Genomic DNA, 24,125 nt, shown 5'->3' with positions numbered 1-24,125 from the left:
CTGAAGCGATACAGAAGTCTGAAGCTTCAGAATTTGTATTTCATTAAGAAAGAACACAAGAAAAGCATTTTTTTGAATTATTTTGTCTCTACTAACATTTTAGAAACCAGCAATAAACTCAGCTGCTTAAAGCTGCACCGGGAGTTTGTAAGAGGGTAGAGTGAATTGTGTTATGAATCATCACATTCAACCTAGATCAATAAAGCCCGTCCAGTTTAAATTTCAAATAATAATTACCTGTAGTTCACTTTCCTCTTTTTCACTGAAGCCCAATGCATAGAAAATATTGACCATCATTAGCTGGCAATGCACAGGGCGAGATAAGACCATGCAAATGACTTACAAGGTCAGACCAATGGACGATGTGGCACCAATATCTTTTGTCTTCAGCAGCTGCAAAAGGAAATATAATTTAAGGAGCCAACACAAGCCTAGGTCACAATCTGCAGTCACTCCCCTCCTCCTTCATGAAAATCCACAGCTGCTGTACTTCAGAAATTATTTCCCTTCATTCTTGAGGCTGCAAATTTAATTTTGCAGCAGAATGGTACTGTAAGTTCTGAGACTAAGCAAGCATCCCACTCCAGTAACAGGAAGCCACAGCGTTATTGCTGTTGTATCTAACTGCGCCCTGCATTTGCCTGTACTACTTGGTCAATTCTTCAATATGAGTTGGCACAGCCAGTTTTCATCATTACCTTCTGCCTTTCCTATCCAGCTGCTGGGATTGCCCAATATCTACTGGGCAGATATCAGAGCTATCCTCCTCAACAGCACAGCAAGAGCTTGGTGAAGAGCAGGACGGAAAACACAAACAGCAAGTCCAGGGCTAGCAGGGAGCATACTTTTCTCCATGCTCTAAGGTACTTCAAAGGAATACTGTCACACAAGCTGCCCTGTGAGCCACAGGGCAGAATACACAGCTACCTTTCAGTGGATTTTTCTTCCTCTCCCTTGCTGTCATGAATTTGCCATGCCTGTCAGGTTGGAAAATCATGCCAGGGTATTCTTCATTTGTTCCTAAAGCCAATCTTGCCAAAATTAGCAGGAAAGGGAAGGTAAGGACCCGTTAAAAAATCTTCACAGAGCAAATTGCCTTTGTAATAGATATTTTGTCACTGCTAAATAAGATTACCAAACTTTTGTGTTTTTAACAATTCTATTTTAATTTCAGACAAGATATTCAAAGCTTTTAGATGCATGAAGGATTCACATGTGAGCCTAAGAGGATTATCAGATATATCTAAATGGGGTTTGAAATCGTAGGGGGAAAAAAAATAAAAGAAAAAAAGATTTAGATGCTTTCTTGAAAGCCTATTCTCATCCTTCATCTCATAAATATTTTTGGCCCTGCCTTTATCATTTGGCATTACAGATTTCCATTATCATGTAAGGTCTCACTCACTCTATGATCGATAGCTTTATCTAGCAAGTTTCTTTCCATATTACAAATACACAAAAATATGTGACATATTCTTGTGGGAAAGGAATTCGCAGGCAGCTTCGCACTGTTTCACACACACCTGAATTAGAGATAATGAGGAAACAAGCGGTAGAAACAAAAACTTGAGCAAGGTTGAGATAAAGTAAATTGGCTACAGTGTTAAAGATGAGCTTTGGGCAGTGGCCAATTGCTGCCTGGCTCAAGGCGCGTCTGAGGGTCTCTAACCAATTGTATGACAGATTTGGGCACGTGGACAGCGCGTGGGGCTACAGGAAAAGTATATATAGTAGTGTAAAATGGCAATAAAAGTCTCCTGTTCAAGAGCCATTAGGAGTCCGTGTCTTGCATCCCGTCATATTCTCACACCAACTACCTACTTGTGACTGGGAATGCCAACAAATTCTTCACTGGCTGGAGATGAGGAAATAGATGCACAGAAACCCATTTTATGAAAAAGTACCATTTTATTCAGTCTTTGTACTTTGGCTTTTGTTTAGATTTGCCTTTCAAAATCAGTATCACACCAAAGACTCTGTAGTTACTAATTTTTTATTCTTTGAGACTGGAGTGTGCATACCAAGTCTCTCTGAAAATGCATTTACAAAAAGCCAGAAGGAGTATCAGAAATGTCACTTTTTTATGTGGTCAGTGGTTGACCAATGATACTGAATTTTGAAACCTCTACATAGTGAACTACAGGTAATATCACTGTACTCAGAGCAAGGCTTGATGTATTTAGGAGGTAAGAGGGAAGTACTTGGCAGAGGCTAGGGAGTGAGTTTTTTTAATTGACACGACAATCCTGCAATGTTTTTGCGGGATTTTGACCCTGTAAGCTTTCTAGAAACTGGACAGAAAGAAGCACAGGTAAAGCACAGCTCTTAAAAGAATACTGAAACTATCACATACCTAAAGAAAAACCTTTAACGTGAAATATCATTGGGATATTTCAACTAGAAAATCAGCCCATAGTGATCACTCACACTGAAGAGGTAGAATCATAGAATCATAGAATATCCCGAGTTGGAAGGGACCCATAAGGATCATCAAGTCCAACTCCTGGCACCGCACAGCTCTACCCCAAATTTTAGACCATGTGACTAAGTGCACAGTCCAATTGCTTCTTAAATTCAGACAGGCTTGGTGCAGTGACTACTTCACTGGGGAGCCGGTGTGCGACCACCCTCTTCCTGATGTCCAGCCTAAACTTCCCCTGCCTCAGCGTAACACCGTTCCCACAGGTCCTATCATTGGTGATTACAAAGAATAGGTCAGCGCCTGCCTCTCCACTCCCGCTCACGAGGAAGTTGTAGACTGCGATGAGGTCTCCCCTTAGCCTCCTCTTCTCCAGGCTGAACAGGCCCAGTGACCTCAGCCGTTCCTCGTACGTCTTCCCCTCTAGGCCCTTCACCATCTTCGTTGCCCTCCTCTGGACACTCTCCAACAGTTTTACATCCTTTTTGTACTGTGGTGCCCAGAACTGCACACAGTACTCGAGGTGAGGCCGCACCAGCGCAGAGTAGAGCGGGACAAACACTTCCCTCGACCGACTAGCGATGCCGTGCTTGATGCACCCCAGGATGCGGTTGGCCCTCCTGGCTGCCAGGGCACACTGCTGGCTCATATTCAACTTGCTGTCAACCACAACCCCCAGATCCCTCTCTGCGGGGCTGCTCTCCAGCATCTCATCGCCCAGTCTGTACGTGCAGCCAGGGTTGTCCTGTCCCAGGTGCAGGACCTGGCACTTGCTTTTGTTAAACTTCATGTGGTTGGTGATCGCCCAACTCTCCAATCTGTCCAGATCTCTCTGCAAGGCCTTTCCACCCTCAGCCGAGTCTACAATTCCTCCAAGGTTAGTGTGATCGGCAAATTTGCTCAAAACACCTTCTAGCCCTACATCCAAATTGTTTATAAAAACATTGAAGAGGACTGGCCCTAAAATGGAGCCTTGAGGGACCCCACTAGTGACCAACCGCCAGCCTGATGTAGCCCCATTTACCACAACCCTTTGAGCCCTGCCTGACAGCCAATTGCTCACCCATCGCATGATGTTTTTGTTTAGTTGTATGCTGGACATTTTGTCCAGTAGGATCCTATGGGAAACTGTGTCAAAAGCCCTGCTGAAGTCCAAAAAAATCACATCAGCTGGTTTCCCTTGATCGACTAGGTGGGTGATCTTATCATAAAAGGAAATCAAATTTGTTAGGCAGGACCTACCCCTCATGAATCCTTGTTGGCTGGGACCAGTGACTGCATTGACCCCTGGGTGTGCTTCAATAACTTCAAAGATCATCTTCTCCATAATTTTACCAGGCACTGATGTGAGACTGATAGGCCTGTAATTGCTAGGGTCTTCTTTCTTGCTCTTCTTGAAAATTCGCACATTTGCCAGCTTCCAGTCTACTGGGACCTCACCAGATTCCCAAGATCATTGAAAAATAATTGAGAGAGGTCCCGCGATGATGTCAGCCAGCTCTTTAAGCACCCTGTTGTTTTGTTTGTTTTGTTTTGTTTTGTTTTTAAACTGTTTATTTTCTAAAAATAATTGATACATTGCTTTAAAACAGAGTTCTTCTTTTTCACCTTGGCACCAGTGTGTCAGGGCTTTTGTTGCCATGCTCAAGAGATCCTAGGTATTTTGTTAACTCTTCTTGACGCTAAGTTACAATGAGGCTCCAGCATAAAGCTTTCAGGCCCCAGCACATTCGTAGCAAAATTAGTCTGAGGGCAGAAGTCAGAGCAGGTGTGGCTTTTTATATTTTAGATAAGACAAAATAGGTGCCAGTGCGTTAAAGGAAGGCCAAGTTGGCACCTGGGAGGCAACCTGGGATTGCTTCCAAGAGCTGTTGTTTTAATGTACTGTCAGTACATATGGCATTGCACTCCAAGCGATAAAAATTGGTCCTGAAGTATCTGAAACTGCCCTGTAAATAGAGGAACTATTCTTCAATAATTTAATGACAAAGCAACATTGAAGATATATAGCATCACATGAGAAACATCCTCTATGTATTCCAAACCTTAATTCAAGAGGTGAACTCTCTCTTAAATACAAACAAGATCTTTAAGGCCTGGAATAGCAAAATAAAAGCATGGATTAGGAATTGGACATATGGATCTGTCTGCTAATATTAAAAAAATTCCACGATGACCAGTTTCATTGTATGGAATGTAGACACAGTGGTTGCAGGTTTAAAATACAATGCAAAGTCCATTTTTCAAGGGACATTGTTAGGTAAAAGAATTAAAGTTGTCTAACGTTAGGAAATAAATTGGATGTATAATTTACATTACTAATGCAGTCTGTGCATTTTGCTTAGTTTGGACTGTGAAGCCATAATAGTCCATTTAACTGGACTAGCTAATGGCTCTCCATGTATTTTGTACAAAGACTTCAGAGAATTGTTTTAGAATAAAGATGAGAATACATTTGTTACTCAAGGTCTGAAAGAAATACAGCAGCTCTAAGGTACAAGGTCCGACTCAACTTAATAATGTTCCTTTAAATAAACCTAATCTCTACTTCCACCCTTCCCCATTGCACCTGCATGGTCTAGGAAGGCTTAAAAGGGATTTTTAAGCTCTGTGAACAAAGATATCCTGTGGCACAGTGAGGGGGAGAACATCAGAGACTACAGGCACAGGGCAGGACAGAAACCTCCGTAGTCAACATCTTCAAAGGCAGCTGTACCTGATACATACACGTTCATTCAATTATCTTTCTGCATTCAGCAGCAATATGTAAATATAGGCCAAATACTCTCAAAGTTGAACATAGCAATGACATCTTCCATTTTCCTCACCCAGGTCCTGCTGAGTGATATACGCTTGTTAAGTGAAACTCTCTGTGATGTGATAAAAGTCCCTTTGTATATAAAATCTTCCTGCTGCGTGAGTTTCTATAGAGAGCCCAGGGCTTCTCCAAAGTGCATTTTCTGTCCAGCTTTGAGGTGGAATTTGAAGTCCTTAGGTGCCTCAAAGATGAGTACAATATTAGAGCCTAGATTAAATTCCCCTAAATGTTCTCCTTTCCTCACGGGTATTCCCTCCTTGTTGTTGTTGGATACGAAGCTGAAGTCATTGTAGGAACCTTTTGAGTAACAGGGACTGTTGGTATGCAGGTCCTGGTCAAAGTAGATGCAGATAGAGCCCATGTTTGTTGCTCCTGCAGCCATTAGAGAGAAAAAGCCACGTTTCCGGTCACCTGCAAGGACAACCCGTTCATTGTGGCAGAACAGTTCCTTGATCCAGCGAGCAACTCCAGGATTCACAGACATCAGAGAGCCTGGAAAATAATGTCGGTGTGACACCCTCCAGTCAGTGGGTGCAAGTGGAAGCAGTGGTAGTCCCCTGGTCCAAGGTAGATTACACAATGATAGAGCTCATTCCCCTCCTTTGTGACTAGCTGTTGCTGAAAGGAGTTACCAGGTGAGGCCTCACTAAAATGCAAGTCCTCTGTGCTGATGTGAGGTCCCAAGAAAGATTCCAGTGAATAAGTAACCCCTTTTACTTGCTCCACTTCACAGTTCTTTATTTGTCCAAAAGTAAGGATCTTTCCGTCAGAGGGACTAATCACACTGTGCAAACAGCAGACTGGCCGTGCTTGTGGTTTCAGCATCCTGCAAAAGAATTCACTGAGGTTTCTGTAGTGATGCAGATCTTCAACAGCTGCCTCCTTCATGTTTACTCTGAATGTCCGAATGTACAGGCTGTAAACAGGCTTCCGAAGCCATGTAGGCAGCTCCACCTGGTTCAGGTGACCCCATGCTTGTGAGAGCAGTCGAGTTGGTACCGATTTGTACAGAGCAAACTCCCACTCACTTGCAAGCTTCACAGGCAGCTCTATGCCCTTCTTCTCTAGCTGTTCCAACTTGTAACTCTCGTATTTTCTGTATCTTGCATATCCCCCACCTGTAGCCACCAAAACATGGAAGGGGCGCAGGTGGAAGGCTTGTCCTGCCGGAGCAGTATGAAACTTCTTCCTGTCACTGAAAAATGTCCTAGAAGGTGGCTGCTTCCACAGGACTCGAGTTCTAATGCACAAGTTCTCATGTATGAGGAAGTTACAGCTAGTCAGCAAACTGCTCTGCTGCAGCGCGGCCGCACCACGCCAAGGCTGCCGCCATCTTCTCGTGCCACTGCCGCGTCCTCTGTGTGTCCTTCTGGTGTCCTTCTCTTCACCTTCCTGACAGTCAGCATTAGAAGTAGTTTTTCAAGTACACACAGAATTGACAACCTTCTTTTCAGGAAACAAACAAACAAACAACAACCACTACTACAACAACAGTAAAACACCATGCACACTTACCTCTGTGTCCTCGAAAACAGGAAATGTGAAATCACAGAAGGCTTAAAGAGAAGATCAAGACTATATTCAGGAGGGAAATTATATGAAATGCAAAAACCTGTTAGTTACTGCATCAGGTACTTCTTCCTGGCACACACATAGAACAAGGACAGTACTTTGTGAATTGATCAGCTAGCCCAAGTTTGCCTGTAGCAAGAGAGAGAAAAAAAATAAGTTGGCAGCGTAAATTTGGATCCTCAGACATACAATGCAAGGGTTCATTCTCTCCTGCACTGAGCAAAAAGTCAATGGATACTGAAGTCTGGAAGGATGGGACTAGAAGAGATGCTAGTCTGGCACTCCTCCCAACACAATACAAAGGTAAATATGAATCACATTTTTGGCCTGTGTCAGTGCAAAACAACAGTGTTGGAGCTCAGTTCCATCTTGCTCCTGTCCTGGAACATCCCTGAGGCAGCAACAAGACATGTAATTCTGCTGTAAAATTACTGAGAGCTCCTACTTTACGTCTAGCTACCCTGCACCTCTGATGAAAGTCATCACCCATGCCGATCACTTAGTACAACTATGCAAGTCTGTTCACTGATCTATATTAGAAAACTCCTAGTGCGCAAAATGCTTATGCTAATTACAGAGTTATGGCACTGTATTGGAGGGACTAGTTACCTCCAGCTGGAAGGCAAAGATAAGCTGCTGCAGTTGGGCTGGACACAGCAACCCCTTCATCTGGCCAAGCTGCAGCCTGCGCAGATCTGTGTGTAGCCTGAAGCATCTCCCTCCCTGCCCTGCTCGTATGTGTTTTATGAGATGGGTGGGAATGAACACCACCCAGAAAAGGCTTTCACTACCTGATATAAAAAGCCACTGGTGATATCTACAGCCTAGCATATCTACTAGCAATCCTGAAGGTCATTCACCTCTTAATGAATTTAATGCTGCATAAAAACCTATTTGCAAGAAAGAAGCTGCCAGTGCTTCTCACAGAAATACTCATTTTCCAGGAGTTTTATGAATAAGGACTACAGGACACTCAAGGAATGCCAGATTTTTCACTTGTCTTAACATGTATATGTAGGTAGGCTTCTTCAGCCCCCTTCACCTTCAGGGTCTATCCTACATCTAGTCATATCAACGGATCTTTAAATTTGAAGATGCTACCACTGATGGGCAGGGATATTGCAATTACAACACAGACCAGAATCATGTTCTGTTTCAAAAGGAACACAGAAGAGGGACAATGAAAGGGACTGTGTTACTAACAGATTTTTCTAGTACAAGGATTAGGCAGCATGCAAATCAGTTAAAATAATATGAAATACAAGTTCTTGTTACTTTACACGCAAATGTCTCGATCCTGGGAGGTTTGAGAGCCCATCTCTTACATCAAAATATGGACATAAGCTGCTGCATTCTCCAAGTGGCTGCAAATAATTGTTCCTCTATAAGTAAGCCACCTCTACAAGACACAAGGAGCTGAATTGAAGCACGAGTAGCATCCTTTTCCTGTGACTTCTGTACATCTGTCATCTCAGAAACCTGAGAGACCATGACTTAAAGCAGAAGGGATAGATAAGAAAGTGCGAAAAAGCAGGAACAGAGACTGCTGCTTTTAAAGGTACTCTACTGCCCAAATCAGTAGAATTACAAGGTCTATTTAACATTTCTGACATAGTCAGAAAGAACAACAAATTAATTAAGCCACCAGAAGCAGGCTGCATGCAGCTGGGTCACAGCCACCGGCTGGTTGTGCAGAAAGAATTATCTCCAAATTTGAGAGCATCTACATTAGACCTTGAATTAACACAAACAGCTTTTAAATAAGCTCTTTTAAATTCGTAAGTGAACACTTCCAACATTGACAAAAGCCCTACTTAGGCAGATGTAGGCTTTCACACCAGCTTAGGCAGAACGTGCCCTTGCTCTCTATCAAAAGTACAAACAGTTTGACTGTCTACCACCTTACAGTCATAACAACTACACACACACACAAGTATTAGGAAAGATGCATGTGCTGAAGTTGTTGTAGCTGAAGTTGTTGAAGTAGCTGAAGTTGTGCCTGCATCTGGTACAGACATACTGAAGATATTTTTAAACCATTTAAATTTGGTCCAGATGGCAGACAAGTGTTGACTGGAGGAGCTGCAGTTGGTCCAATTGTCCAAGTGTTAACAACTCAACACTTATCCAACTCAGCAAGCTGTGGTCAAGGACAAGAATAAGGTTTGTGTGCACACATTTATAAATGTGTATAAACATGTGGATATTTTTATACAAACGTCGCTTTACTAATCACTGACGCAAGGCAAAAACTGAATCCACTGTACATTAAAACAGCAATCAAAGTAGAGGTGTCCTATGCAGAGAGTTTCACAGAGCTGGTTTTCATTCAACTCACACATCAGCAGACTTTCATTTGGGCATAAAAGATCATTGCAGTGGTCTGCTGTTAACAGTCCATTTACAAATCTTAAATTTATCAAGACAGCTATCAATACAACCTGTAGAGGCACATTCTTTTTGCATGAACACTGTTACAATTCTGTTCCTGTAATGTAATCTTTCAGATGCAAATCTGTTTTTCTAGTGGTACAAGGTCATTTTCTCTGAAAATGGATTGATTGTGCTATACACAGGGTTTTGGAATTAGAAACACTTCTCAGAATTATGGAGATAGTACTTCCTAATCATCTAGGTTTAGTTTCCTTACAGAAAAAGTAATTGGCAATTATTTCAAACTGGTAATTTGGTTCCATAGTGACTAATGATATATATATATTTATATATATATTTTAGATAGTTTAGTGTGTTGCAGCAGGTTTATTACACAGAAGAAACATGAGAAAAATTGCTCACTAAGAAATAAAATTCTATCAGATTTACATATGATCTACTTTAATCAGAAAAATACTTATCTGCTCAAGAAAGATAGGTGTTCCTTTTCTTAAAAATTGAATTAAACTCTCAGCTGTGTCTTATTTCCATATATATATACATATATATATATTGTTTTTACTAACAACTAACCCAAACTAACTCTTGTTCTATTCAAAACCACTTTTATGGTTGAAAACCATTTGCATTACAGGGACAAATATTAGCCTCTGGAAGCATGAACCTTTAAATATGAGGTATGTCTGCTGCTAATTGTATATTGAAATACCGAGATTTGTTGCCTAAACACAATAAATCATCATCATAATCATCTTTGGGAGCCTGGAAACATCACAAGGTAACAGACATACATCATATGGCAAATAGATAAAACTGGACTTTTACTTTCGCACTACTGCAAAATTTTATATATTGTAGTTTTGAAACAATAAGACTAAAAACCAAGAATATGAAGGTATCTTAAAATCCAGGGTTGAACAATGCAATCCAGTATAAATCTTTCACCACGTAGAAATACAAAAGCTAACACCAAACAAGAAGTCTTACTTGCACAAGTGCTACACCAGGCTATTATGTGTGACTCAACCAAATCAGTAACTTCACACAGCTCTGTTCAATGCCATAGCAATTTGGTTGGGACTCAAGAACAGCTGAAAATGCTTCACTATAGAACTACAAACTGCTGGAAATTTGAAGATTTCAAGTAGCCAACTGTAATTTCCAGAAAGTTAGTTGAGTTTAAATTGTTTATATTTTCCTTTTATTTCCTTTTCTATCAAATAAATACTATGTGTTTCAAAAGCCTAGTGCTGAATGGTCAGTTCAACCACTTCTTTTGAGGGAATGCAGACAAATAAGAGGAGAGGTAAGGTCATAGTTGCAGTAGTAATCACAGTAAACTTAAAAGGATAAGAGCTTTCCATCCAGTCAGGAGGAACAGAGTCATTACGCCATGAATCATAGCATCACGGAAGACAGATGGAAGGGGTTTCAGAGCTCAGCTAGGGAAAATGATATGTAGTCTCATACAAAACATATCTAACTTGTTCTTAAAAGCTTCCTACACTTGTCACAACTGGAAGCCTGCAACAAGATGACACCCTGGATTATCTCTTTTCAGAAATCTTGTTAATCCCCAAACAGTAAAAAAATATAGGATTATGAAAGAAAAGTTGCCGAAAAAGACTTCTGGGCAGGAATGTACTGCAACTGGAATAGCGTGCACAGTTCTGGGCTCCCTGGTACAAGAGAGACAAGGGGATCCTTGAAAGTGTCCAGCAAAGCACCATGAAGATGATGAAGAGACTGAAGCATCTCTCCAATAAGGAGATGCTGAGAGAGCTGGGACTGCTTGGCCTGGAGAAGGGGAGGCTCAGGGGGATCTCATCAATGTCCATAAATACCTGGAGGGAGGGTGCAAAGAGGACGGAGCCAGGCTCTTTTCAGTGGTGCCCAGTGGCAGGACAAGAAACAATGGGCACAAGCTAGAGCACAGGATGTTCTCTCTGAGCACCAGGCAGCACTTCTGTGCTGTGCGGGTGGCTGAGCGCTGGCACAGGCTGCCCAGAGGTTGTGGGGTCTCCTCCTGGGGGATCTTCAAGAGCCTCCTGGACACAGGCCTGGGCACCCTGCTCTGGGTGGCCCTGCTGGAGCAGGGGTGGGACCAGATGGCCTCCAGAAGGCCCTGCCAGCCTCAACCATTCTGTGATTCTGTGAATGAAGTCAATATAATTTTAAGTTTCTTAGTTTTATTCCCCAGCTCTGATTTTTTCACCTTTTTTTCTTTTGAAGGTCTAAAGCTGGGATATCTAGGGACTATATTAGTCAAAATATGGCAACCGGTGCTGCAAAGAACTGAAAGGTTTTCCAATGACTTACATTTAATAATTAATTGGGTGTTTTAGGAATCCAAATCTATATAGTGAATGAAAAACTTAGTTCCTTGCTTAAACACTCCAAATCAAATGATCTCTTTCCACCAAATACATGTGGAGCTTGGAGAGTCTAAAAACAAAAATCAGACAGATTTTGCACCACTGTTTGCACCACAATTAAAAAAGATGCCGTAACTGCAAACCAGAAATTAGTTATGTTCAGCTTCCTTCATCCACAGCTTCCCATGTTCATCATTAATAATGTGACAGCCCGGAGTAGAACCAATTCCCTCAGCCTGTCTTCACAGTAGAGGTGCTCCAGCCATCTGATCCTTGTGGACTCCTCTGAACCCACTCCAGCAGGTCCCTGTCCTTCTTGCGCAGGGGGCCCCTCAGTTGAACAGGGCTCCAGGTGGGGTCTCACAAGAGAGGAGTAGAGGAGGAGAATTGCCTCCTTCATCCTGCTGGCCATGTTTCTTTTGAAGCCCAAGGTATGGTTGGCTTTCTGGACTGTAAGTGCACACTGCCGGCTTATGTCAAGTTTTTCACCCACTAGTAACCCCCAAGTCCTTCTCCGAAGTGATGCTTTTCATCCATTCATCACCCAGTCTTTAATGATTTGGGGGGTTGCCTCAACAGAGATGCAGGAGCTTGCACTTGGTCTTGTCAAACTTTGTAAGGTTCACATGGGCCCACCTCTCAAGCCTGTCTAGGTCCCCCTGGATGGCATCCCTTCCCTCTAGAATATCAACAGCAACACCCAGCTTAGTGTCATCAGCAAATTTGCTGAGGGTGCTCTCAATCCCACTGTCCATGCCACTAATTAACACATCAAAAAAGTCTGGTCCCATTACAGACCCCTGAGGTACACCACTCACCACTGGTCTCCACATGGACATTGAGCCATTGACTGCAACTCTTTGGATACAGTGATACTGCCTATTCCTTTTCCACCAAACAGTCCGTGCCTCTCCAGTTTAGAAACAAGGCTGTTGTGTGGGACTGTATCACAGGCTTTGCATATGTCAAGTTGGATGGCATTAGCTGTTCTTCCCTTGCCTACCAATGCTGTCATTCTGTTGTAGATCTTCAGGAGAAAGGAAGGAAAAACAAAACAAAAACCTACAGAGAAATGCATCTCCATAGTCTACTCATATGTAGGTGTTCTGTGCATATGGGTGAAGAAGGTGGAAACTAGATTATCACATTTAAGACAAGAATGAGTCATTACTGTTTCAGAGAGACACAGAACACATTCTGAGAATAAACCAAAGAAGTGAGTGGAGAGAGGAAATCTCTCCATGTAACTGCAATTGTCCTACTTGCAGTATTAGCCCTCTCAGAGAAATACTGCCATAGTAGTGACAAGTCTCTATGACTCAGTGCCTAACTTATGTTTATGCACTGGATGTGTTCTCTGGAAAACAGCAAACACATTTAGGCTCCATAAAATACATATATATTCCTTCTTTCTTCTGGGGTGGAGTAGGGAGGATATAACACTTCACCAATTTCTGAATCCATTGCTTTTCCTCTTCCCTTTCCCCCAAGTGTAGCTAACAAAATAATCATTTCTTGCAGTGTTCCTCTCAATAACTCTAAGTAAAATCAAAGAGCCATCCTGCTCATATCATGAAACAAAATATAACTGAGTTGTCATTCACATAGCCAATCTTACCTAAGTAATACTGCTCAAACAAAAAACACTGGCCACACCACAGAAACATATTTCCAAGATACTGCCTAGTCTCACTATCATTTCTTCGGTCTTCTAAGCAAACAAGTATGCATCAAAAACAGATCTGTAAAAGGATTAGAAATTAAAGAGGTAAAAAATCCTACTGACTCAGTGGCTGATTGTCAGCCTACTGACTGTCAGTGGGAAAAGGATTTCACCTCAAAGAATTACTCTAAGTAATATGTGAAATTAATTTTTAAGGTTAGTTTACTATTCTTAATTTCTTCGACAACTAGCAATATGCCAATATCATCATACTATTCTTGCCCAGTGGAACTCACTGTTAGAAATAAATGCAAAATAATATACCAGTAGAAAATCTGCAGTTAAAACTGGATTTTCAAAGAAGTATATGTAGAACAAGGTTCTACACTGCTTGAGATATTTCTAGACCTCACGTTGCATAAATTCTAGACTTTAATGGCCTTTGAAAGAAAAAGAAGTGGATCTGTGTCTGCATTACGTCTACCATCAAATTGTATCTCTTGGAAAAAAAAAAAGGAAAAAAGAAGAAAAAAGAAGAAAAAAAGAAAAAAAAAGAGAAAAGAAGAAAAAAAAAAAGAAAAAAAATCTATCCTGCAAACAGAAGTTTATTTAGGTGGGGCACACCTCTTTCAGGAGCTGACAATCATCTCAGAAATTGAATGTTTGGGGTGAAATCCTGTCACCAAAGGCATACTTAACATCAATTCAAAAGGGTCCAGCACTTGTACTTTTTTTCCCATCTGTTTGTCAATGTGCACTTTCTGTTAAGAATACTTTTACGAGGCAGTAACTTGCAATCACTTTTTCATCTCTTAATCTGGAAAAATTCCCTTGGTCTCAGTAAATTTGTTGGGAGGTTCTGATTCCTTACCTAAGGAATCCCAAGAATCTTTCCTTACATATCTTGGATGACTTACCAACACAGAATCCCAAATACCTGTGAATATTTTGCAGACAGCTTGACAGGATTTCTTTCTGTAGTTCACAAAAGCTTTGACAAAGGTGTGGAGCAGACATCTTCCAAGAGGCTGAAACTCTCATTCAGACTCAAGAGCTTGCCGACTATACTAGAGTATACCATATCTCACCTCCAGCCCATGCATGCAGATTGTCTTCCTACAGAAAAGAAGGTATGGAGACAAGGAAGAAAGAGGAAAGATAAATACACAGAGGTACCCAGCGTGTTAACAGGACAGTTTGTGTCACATAGACTAGCTCCAAAAAACTAGTTTCTGTAGTTATCAGAAGTAATTTTCAGTGGGACTAGAATTGTGAACTTGGGGATCTTCCTTTATTCCTGCTTGACACAGGTGGTATTTAGTCCTTTCTTTGTCCTGCACTATGTATAATGTGGATTTAATCATTAACCACAGCAAACACTGTCTATTTCTCCTTTGCAGCCATTTCTTGAGAAAATGGTGATGGCTATATTAAGAACTGCTGTAACAGAATTTAAAATACAGCATAAAGCCTGTGAACAAGAGTCTCAGCTAGCAGACTGCTCAACCGTCAATGTCTCAATCTATGGGATTTAGGACTCACACCAAAGCCACTGGAATCAAAATAGCAGTCACAGTGCTTTCCAGCGTGCAGACTGACAAGGATGTGGTGCAGTCTGTACTTTTCTAAATAAAATAGTGAAATCCCTAATGACAACATAGGTCTTGCATGACTTTAATCTGGTTTAAGCCCAAACATTTTAAGGTGATAACGAAAATATTAAGTCTTTTATACTTAACACCTGGTCCTGGTTTTGGCTGGGATGGAGTTAATTTTCCTCCTAATAGCTGGTATGGTGCTGTTTTGGACGTAGGGTGAGAATAATGGTGAAAACACACTGATGTTTTAGTTGTTGTAGAGCAGTGCTTACATTATGCGAAGAACATTTCAGCTTCTCACACAGACCTGCCAGAAAGGAGGCTGGGGCTGCACAGGGAGCTGGGAGGGGACAGAAGCAGGACAGCTGACCCCAAGTGGCCAAAGGGATGTCCCATAACCTAAGGTGTCATGTGGAACTGCAAAACTGGGAGAGTTGTCTGGCGGCTTGCCACTCCTAGGGGAGAGGCTGTGCATCGGTCAGTGTGTGGTGAGCAATTGCATTGTGCATCACTTGCGTTGTTCATATATATATATTATTAATAATAATAATGTCTTTTCCATTATTTTTCTTTTCTAATAAACTGTCTTTATCTCAACCCATGAGTTTTCCATTTTTTTTTTTTTTTTTTTTTGTCCTAACTCTGTCCTCTATCCCACTGGTAAGCTGTGCGGTGCTTAGCTGCCTGCTGAGTTAAACCACAACAACCACAAATGAGAATGTCCAGAAAGACCAGTAACATACCCTCTTGACGAAACAAAGATCCAAAAGGATATGATGAAATATGTGTACAATGCCTAATTCCAGTTAATTCCAGTAACCTTTTTTCGCACCTTTAAAAACAGATATTTGTGTCATGGGGTAATTACACTTGTGTACAAATGGTTTTGATGTATTTTTTTTAGTTCAAAAACCACTACTTTTGTTATTTCCTTACTGTTATGCACCTTGCCTTCTTCAAGAAAAGCTTCCTCCTTTTTCATGCTGTGCCTGATCTCGCTTTCCATTCTTTCATTTATTTTTGAATTCTTTCAAACTTCATGTCCACAAGCAAAAGACTAGTGTAATGCATGTTATTCAGTTTCAAGGCACTAAAGATAGTCTATAAAAATACTTAAATTCATGTTGCAAATATTTAAACCATAAATAACAAGTTTAAAAATGCGTAAAATGAAAATGGAGCATCACTTCAAGAAATTAGTAAAAAGGACCAATTACAGTTATAAAATTGCAAAACACAATTTATTTAGCACCAAATTAGCTGGAGATGTTATTTACAAATTGTTTAAATGTCCAATATCTTTCTTTGAGATCTGGCTTTGTTAAAGCTAAACTTACGTGAAAAAAGGTAAACTGAAGGGCAGCAATTATTTTATACTGGTATTCTCTGTTGTAGTTGTTAAGTGAATTTCCTCTAGCTAAGGAAAACACAATGGAAATATTAATTCAGTCATACATAATTGTTTTGAGAACTGTGAAAGCAAATGCAAAACAAACATTAAAAAATCAAGCTACAAAGAAGGATCTGGGCATTTAAGTATAGCTGTTCACAAAAACTTCTCTGGTACCCTTTACATTTACTTCATTCTGGTAAGAGTCTAACTTGTAGAACCAGTCACGCCATGACAACAACACTTCTTTGCCTCTTCCTCTTTCTTTCCCATACAAAAGCTGAGATCCATGGAGAAATTAAAAGAAGTTAAAACAGTTCTCTTCAATGTTTTCACAACTGAAATGGATGTAGGAATAAAAGATGTTTAAGTTTACAGATGACATTATATTGGGAACAATGGCTGACTCCATCAAAGGTTGGGAGGCCTTGCAGAGAGATCTTGACAAATTGAGCTGATCTTGAGATCTTCAGCTGGCCAATCCCCAGTAATACGAGGTTTAACAAGAGCAAGAGGCAGATTCCGCAGCTGGCAACAGGCAACCATGGCAGTCCAGAGAGTCTGGGGGATGAGAGGCTGGAGCACAGTCCCGCAGAAAGGGATCTGGGGCTTTTGGTCGACGGCAAATTGAATGTGAGTCAGCCGTGGGCCCTGGCAGGCAGGAGGGGCAACGGCATCGTGGGGTGCCTCCAGCACAGCATCGCTAGCCGGTCGTGGGCAGGGATTGCTGTGCTCTGCTCTGCGCTCTTTCAGCATCAGCTCGAGTCCTGCGTGCACTTTTGGGCACGGCACTATCAGAAGGACATAAAGCTCTTAGAGAGTGTCCAAAGGAGGGCTTCAAAGCGGTGAAGGGTCTGGAGGGCAGGACAGATGAGGAGCGGCTGAGGTGCCTGCGTTTGTTCAGCCTGCAGGAGACTGAGGAGAGGCCTTGTGGCAGCCTGCAGCTTCCTCACGAGGGGAGCGGAGGGGCTGGCGCTGAGCTCTGCTCTCTGGGGACAGCGACAGGACCCGAGGGAACGGCATGGAGCTGGGACAGGGGAGGGTCTGGCTGGGGGTTAGGGAAAGGTTCTGCACCCAGAGGTGGTCGGGCACTGGGACAGGCTGCCTAGGGATGTGGTCAGGACAGCAAGATTTCCCAAGTTCAACAAGCATTTGAACAATGCTCTCAGACACAGGGTCTGATTTTTGGGTGGTCCTGGAGCTGGACAACCCAGGAGCTGGACTCGATGATCCCTGTGGGTCCCTTCCAACTCAATATACTCTATGCTTCTGTGATTTTTTTCAAAGAAGCTTTCACAGTTTTTTACCTAGTTGGGCAACATTCCTGACCATGAACATTATTTTTTTCTCCTGGAGAAGTCTATTTCTGTACATTCTTCCCTTAGTCATTCTGACCTTTCTCTTAGTCTGAAAGAAACTTGTAGGTGTTTTTAAACCTTGATTAATCTCAGAACAACTAACACTGAGAGCACCTGTTACTTCAAGGTCAAAAATATGATGAGCATAAATCTGTGATATTTTCACCTTAAATTAAACTGGAGAAGGACAAGAATACAAAGACTTAAGTGGGTGGGGATGAGGGACAACACAGTTTTGGTTTCTAAGCAACACATACATAATTTTATAGTAATGCTTTGGAATACTTTTACAGTTAAATTTACGTAATTTATGTACCCCAATATCATTTTTTTTTTCTACTGGGCAAAGTCTCACATTACTTCAAGCTGCCTTTAAAAGCACAATTTTATTTCCTCCTTCCTGGTTATTTTTCACAAAGTGACAAAATCTTAAAACACCCATTTACAGAAATACTGTTAATGACCGAACAATTTAGCAGATTTACTTCAAAACATCAAAAATAACTAAGTATTCAGGAAAGAAATTATTTGGATTATTCTGTACACTTCTCACATGAAGTAAATACATTTATCCTAAAATACAAAATTCAACTAAACTTAGTTCTAGTGCTGCCTTCTCCAGACATTCAGAGTGATTGCAGTAACTAATAACTGATGTCCACCTAGACGGCAAAATGCACCTCGTCCTGACTGAGGCATGCTGCTTTGTGTGTACAAAAGAGAGTAGCCGTACATATGCAGCTTCCCAGCACCTGAGAGTTTTGAGAGGGAATCACCTTCCACATCACGCAGACTTTCAGCTTAGTCTTTGTTATTTGGACAACCACACTAAAGACTGAGATTCATTTGTACTTACAGACAGGACGAATACAAAGTCAAATACTGATCCTGATTGCCTACTGCCTGAGCCAAATGCCATGACAGCAAGCATCTGTCAGCGGGGTGTTACACAAGTTACACTTGTTTACACAAGTTTATATCAGAATGAGAAGAAAAAGAACAGTACAATAAAATTGTACAAAAGCCTCTTCAGAACCAGAGTGTGGCACATGCTGCACAAATTTCTGGATTCCTTGTGATTATGTTAGACTGTGATCACAAGTCAATATTCAAAGCAGTGTAAATGCCAGATTAGTGGGTAATATTGGTGGTAGGGGAACAGCTGGACTGTTGGATACTGGAGGTCTTTTCTAACCTTAATGATTCTACAGTTCTATGATTCTTTGCAAACAGAGCAGCTGAAGTATATAAATGGAAATAATCTCCAGGCTTCTATTTTTTCTTAGAACAAGTAACCCCAATATTCAAGTGAAATTGAAGCAGCATCCTATCTCAACCATGTTCCTATCAATTGCATTTCAGCAGACATGTACTAGTTAATACTGAAGAGCAGCTCAAGTTCAGTATCTTTATTTGACTCTAAAGAGAATTTTTACACATTTATCAGTATCTTTCTTTTAAAAATATATTACATATAACAAAAAATATTGAGTTTACTTTCTATCATGTTTTGGAGTTGTTGCTTTACAGCACAGAGAATACTTCTTGAATACTTGGAGAAAAAAAATGACTGAAGCCTACAAATTAGTGTATTCTTTCCATGGCTACAGTCAGAGGATGAAAGAAACGTTTATAACTTCTATGCTTACACTTGCATTATTCCAGCTACATATTGTATGTTTTGTCATGTATGCCTGGTTGGCTTAATCCACATTTTTGTCTTTTACTTGTTTCCTTCCTTGGAATGAGGGTGAGTTAGTTTACAAGTTTTTATACTTTTAACTCTGTACCTGAGGTAAAAATGATGAAATGACATTTCGATTTTGGATGAGGGAGGCAGAAGGGAGAAAATTACATGATGTGCTGCTGGTATTCCTTTTTTTTCTTTTCCTTTTCCTTTTTTTTTTTTCCTCTCAACTACCTTGTTTCAGCAAAGACTAAAGGTTTTAAGCATTAGAGAATTTAACTTCACACATCACTTAATTTAATTGTAAACTGCCAGCTTAAAAACCTGTGTCAAGAAAGTTATTTCCTCACTGAAGTTTAATCAGTTAAATTTATATATGCCTTTATGTACATGCACATAATTTTGAGAGAAAAAGAATTTATTCTAGTACTGAATATTTATCAGTGACTCCACAGAAAATTACAAAATACATGCTTATACTACTTTTCTTCCAGATGATCACAAAGAAAGAAAGAAATGGAAAAAAAAAAAAAAAAAGTATCCTTATGAATTTAAGTGTTAAGAGTGGTCAGTATTGGATCCCCAAATGAGATAAAAATCAAAGTAATATTTACAAAGTACTGTATGTTGTGTATATACAGATAGACAGACGCACATGAAAAATTAATAAGAGAATACACACCACTGGGACAGAAGGACACAAATTCTTTCCTTTAAACTCTCAAAGGGAACTTCTCCTGTCAGTGATTAATACGTTCTATTCCATTCATCAGTAATTTTGTCAGTCATTTCTCTACAAACAAGTTTTTTACCTCTGAACAGTAATACTGTGAACTCTCATTTTCTCTCTGCCTCCCCTTTAAAAAATCCCTTAAGAAAAAGATCCCTCTATAATTGTTACTTTCTGAAATGGCTACAGATGAGATGTCCTAATGAACATAGGGAAATAACCTTAAAAAGGGAATCTCATTTGTGATTTTATTTTATTTTTTTCACAAAGCTCCAGTTATTTAAAAGACTAATCTTTCTGTTTTACCATACATAAACTTGTAAGACAGGTTCCACAGTTCATTGCTTATTTGGATGTATTCTTCTTCATGTGCAGAGCAACCCCCTAATACCCTCAGAAATAAAAGAATGAAAGTTTCTAGGTTCTTTCAAACTGATCTGTATTCTGAAATAAAGAGAAAGAAACAATACACAATAATTTATTTTTATGAATGTCAGGAATGACAGTGAACCTTAATTTTGTATCCAACTCAAATTATATCTGAGCCAAATATTTCATTTTAGAGTCCTGTTAAACCTTTTCAAAGGCTTTGTTTTATGTGTTCATGAAATAACTCACTATTTTTTAGCTTTCAAGAATGGTAATTGTGGTAAATCTTGTAAATTAGCATAAGTAGTAACAGCAAGACACTCTGTTAAAATTCATCTACATTGTTGTTGGAATATTTATTAGGTAGTAAAATATTTAAAGGAAACCTACAACTACTACAATTCAAATTACATTTTGCCTAAGAAAGACTTTTTTTATAGCACTTAGTATTATTGTTTTGTCACTGTATAAAAAAGCATCTAATCCAACTCCTAATCTTCAACAGAAAAATTTCTTTTCATTAGATGGCTGAATGAAATCATTGTATTAACTGGATATTCCCTGTTGCGTTTTATCAGTTTGCACAAGAAAATTGCACTGCTTATTGTAGTAATTGACATTTTCAACACTTGCACATACAATAGAAATGTTAGTACCACTTATAAGCCAGTTAGTTTTTGATAGATTAGTGACCTTCAGAGGTCCTTCAGTATGCTGTATGCCTTCAGCTAGCTACTGCTGTAGCAGCTGCAGACATAACCTCCCCCATTTTCTCATTATGATCCCATACCCTCTTGTGCCCCTTCATGTCAGCATCTCCAAACTTGTTCCAGTTCAACTGAGTTAGCAGACACCTATTATTTAAATTTTGAACATCCACCTCACTCACTCCCCTTCCCCCTCTTTTGCCTCCCTTAAAACACATTTGTATTCTCTGCTCTAGCGCATGTTTGCAGGACTAAAGGGTTTCTGTCTGTACCGCAGCATCAGCTCTGGCTCAGCACGATGTCAATGCATTCGCTTCTCAGGCTCAGTTTGTATTTAGAATATGTAAACCTGAGCTGCTTTGAACATTAGACATCCCATCAACCTTAGTATCTGTTATAAGCTCCTCACTAAGCAATTCAGCATAATGGCATTCCGACAGGCGATTATCTTGCAGGTTTCTCTGTAGAACAGACCATATATCAGTTCATTCATATTTTAAAAGACATTACTATATAAAGATCAACCTCATATGCTGTATTTTTCCTTCTCCATAAGAAAGCGAACTAGAGAAAAGAGCTGCACATATGGACTTGACCTCTTCTGTTTGCTTTACAGGTAAATATATAGCCAATGACAGAGATGAAAATAACAGAATTTGGTGTGTTGCAAACATAATCAGTAACATAATCTATTAAACTGTAGCTCTTAACATGATTGTTTGTGGGGTTGCTTTAGGAGCAAAAGCCACAGAAAACAGTGAAGACTAAAGATAATCCAAGTAACAACCATTCATTATTAGTATGGGTAGAGTTTCAAATTCAGCTCCCCAGAGACAGATGAAATGAAATTCTGAATGTCTCTTCAGTGCTAAGAAGGTAAGATGCAAGCACTTTGTAGATGGAAAACAATCACCATACTGTGGATGTTATGTTGCAGGTATTCCCTCCCTTTTGCCCCCTCCACCCACCTCCGCCCCCCCCCAAAAAAAGTGGTGTGTTTTGTTTTGTTTTGTTTTGTTTTGTTTTTATTATTATTATTATTATTTTGTTTGTTTGTTTTTAAGAGACACCATATGCTCTGTATTTGTTTCTGAGTAGCCTAACTTCAAGTCAAATATCAGCACAAAAAATGGAAATATTGGAAGGGTCTGATTTTTTTTTTCTTTTTCCAAATTTCTCTTCTATCTATCTATCTATCTATCTATCTATACAGGAACTTTCAAATAAACTTTAACTGGTTCTCTCATTTATCATCATTTATATCTACCTATGGTGAATGCAGGTCATGCAGGTCTTGTATCCGCTTTCCTTGGATAAAACCATCAGAATAAGACACAAGGCAGCAGACAGGATTTTCATCCTACAAGCTCTAGAAAACCTATTGAGTTTGCTATGAGGTATCCTATGAATTCTCACAGATCAATATTTTACACTATTAGATTAGTCTGTATTTTTATCTTTCCTCAAACAATTCTTTTATTGAATTGAGGCCCAGAGTGACTTTTTTCTAACATTTAATTTACATCTTTGCTAGATATTATCTTTCTTCCACTTTTATCTAATATCTACAGAAACAGGAGGATAATGCACTGTCTTACTTTCAGAGGTTTATAACTGGGTGGGCGAGGGTTTCTGTAAGGAATAATGCTTCAGGTGGAAGTCTTTTTCTTTCTCTTCTGCTTGACATCACTGGTTGACTTGGCTGTAAGAAGGCTCTGCCTTCTTAAGCAAGGCAGAGGCTTACTTTTTCACAGGCTTTAAAATAAGTTGTTTTGAATTAAAATGAGCCTAAACCCAAGTAAACAAGTTCCTGTCACATAACGTTCATTTTCAGTTTCTTCTCTAAAACAAACACAGAGGGCACAAAGTCCAAACAAAGCATTTAAATTCTTCACCTCATGAACTGTCAGAAACAAAGTACTCTCTGTTCACTCCAGCAGACTCTGAAGTCAAAGGCATCAGAAACTTGTTCCACAAGGTTAAGAAGGGAGCTACAAGATCTTTAAGGTCCCTTCCAAACCAAGTCGTTCTATGATTCTATGCAGTGGTTTTTTTTCATCTAGAGAACTTTCTGATAATTCTAAGTCATGATAATTCTGAATCCTCCGTCTCAAAACAGGGGTAGTTAAAGATTTGAAAACGTCCACTATTTTATAATCCTTTGATTTTAGCTTCTCATTTAGAGATATTCTGGTAAAAAGTATCTCAGACTGATACACAATTTTCATTTCAAACAATTGGGAAAAACAAAAACAAACAAAAAAAAAACCAAAACTTTACAGCTTAATAGTATTACTGAGATGTTTCAAGGATTTCAAACATTTTCCCAGGAAATTTCTCTAGCTCCAGCTTCAACAAAAGAATACTCTTTATGAAGAGTATTCTTCATGAAGAGTATTCATTCCACCTGAAAATGGTTGCTTTTCTGATTATGATATTTATAGCCATATCAAATTATACTGTATATATGCAGACATATGCACACACTAGCATACTTAATTATCATTACCTCACATGTTAATTTAAGCTGTTCTTTCTGTCTGTTCATACTGCCTGAGCTGTGTGTTGGATTTATTCACAACATTCCCACTTTTCTAACCATTCCATACAACTGTGAGTAAACACCTTACCAGCACAAATCTGCGGCTGAAGACAACCAAGGTAGGTTCAAAGCTAGTATCAGGAAAAAGAATTAATTTTGCTACAGGGTAAGACAAAGAATATACGCTCTAGCGAGGACACAAATCTGTGACCTATACAACAACCAAGGCTTTGAAGCAATCTCACAGCAAGAACAAACTCAAACTTCAACCTGTGGTTACAGCCAAGTGGTACACCAAGCATTGACCACCAACCGGCAAAGTTTCCTCACATACTAAAAGTTATGAAAGTACAAGTTTACATGTTACTCCTCATTTGGTCAGCCTTACTCCAGCATTAATCTCTAAATAAAGGGTGGTCAGTTCCAGGGCTGTAACTGAATCTCTGATAGAGTCTCAGAGATTGTCACCTAGCTAGCAATGGAAGTACGGTCTTGGACTGACA

At 39.9% G+C, this 24,125-nt stretch overlaps 1 protein-coding gene across 1 annotated transcript; it reads right to left on the bottom strand.

Moving 5' to 3' along the window:
• Positions 1–5,329: 5,329 nt before the first annotated feature.
• Positions 5,330–6,656, bottom strand: LOC310888985 (phosphatidylserine decarboxylase proenzyme, mitochondrial-like; the record flags this gene model as incomplete). The annotated part of the gene is given in 2 exon segments (XM_083815938.1): positions 5,330–5,772; positions 5,775–6,656. Coding segments are annotated over 2 exon segments (1,311 nt in total), but the record flags the coding sequence as incomplete, so codon positions are not given.
• Between the last annotated feature and the right edge of the window lie 17,469 nt (positions 6,657–24,125).

Source organism: Anser anser (genome assembly GCF_964211835.1).
Source record: "Anser anser genome assembly, chromosome: Z".
Taxonomy (NCBI): Eukaryota; Metazoa; Chordata; class Aves; order Anseriformes; family Anatidae; genus Anser; species Anser anser.
The sequence above is the reverse complement of the archived record's forward strand: the minus strand, read 5'-3'. Positions and strand labels throughout refer to the sequence as shown.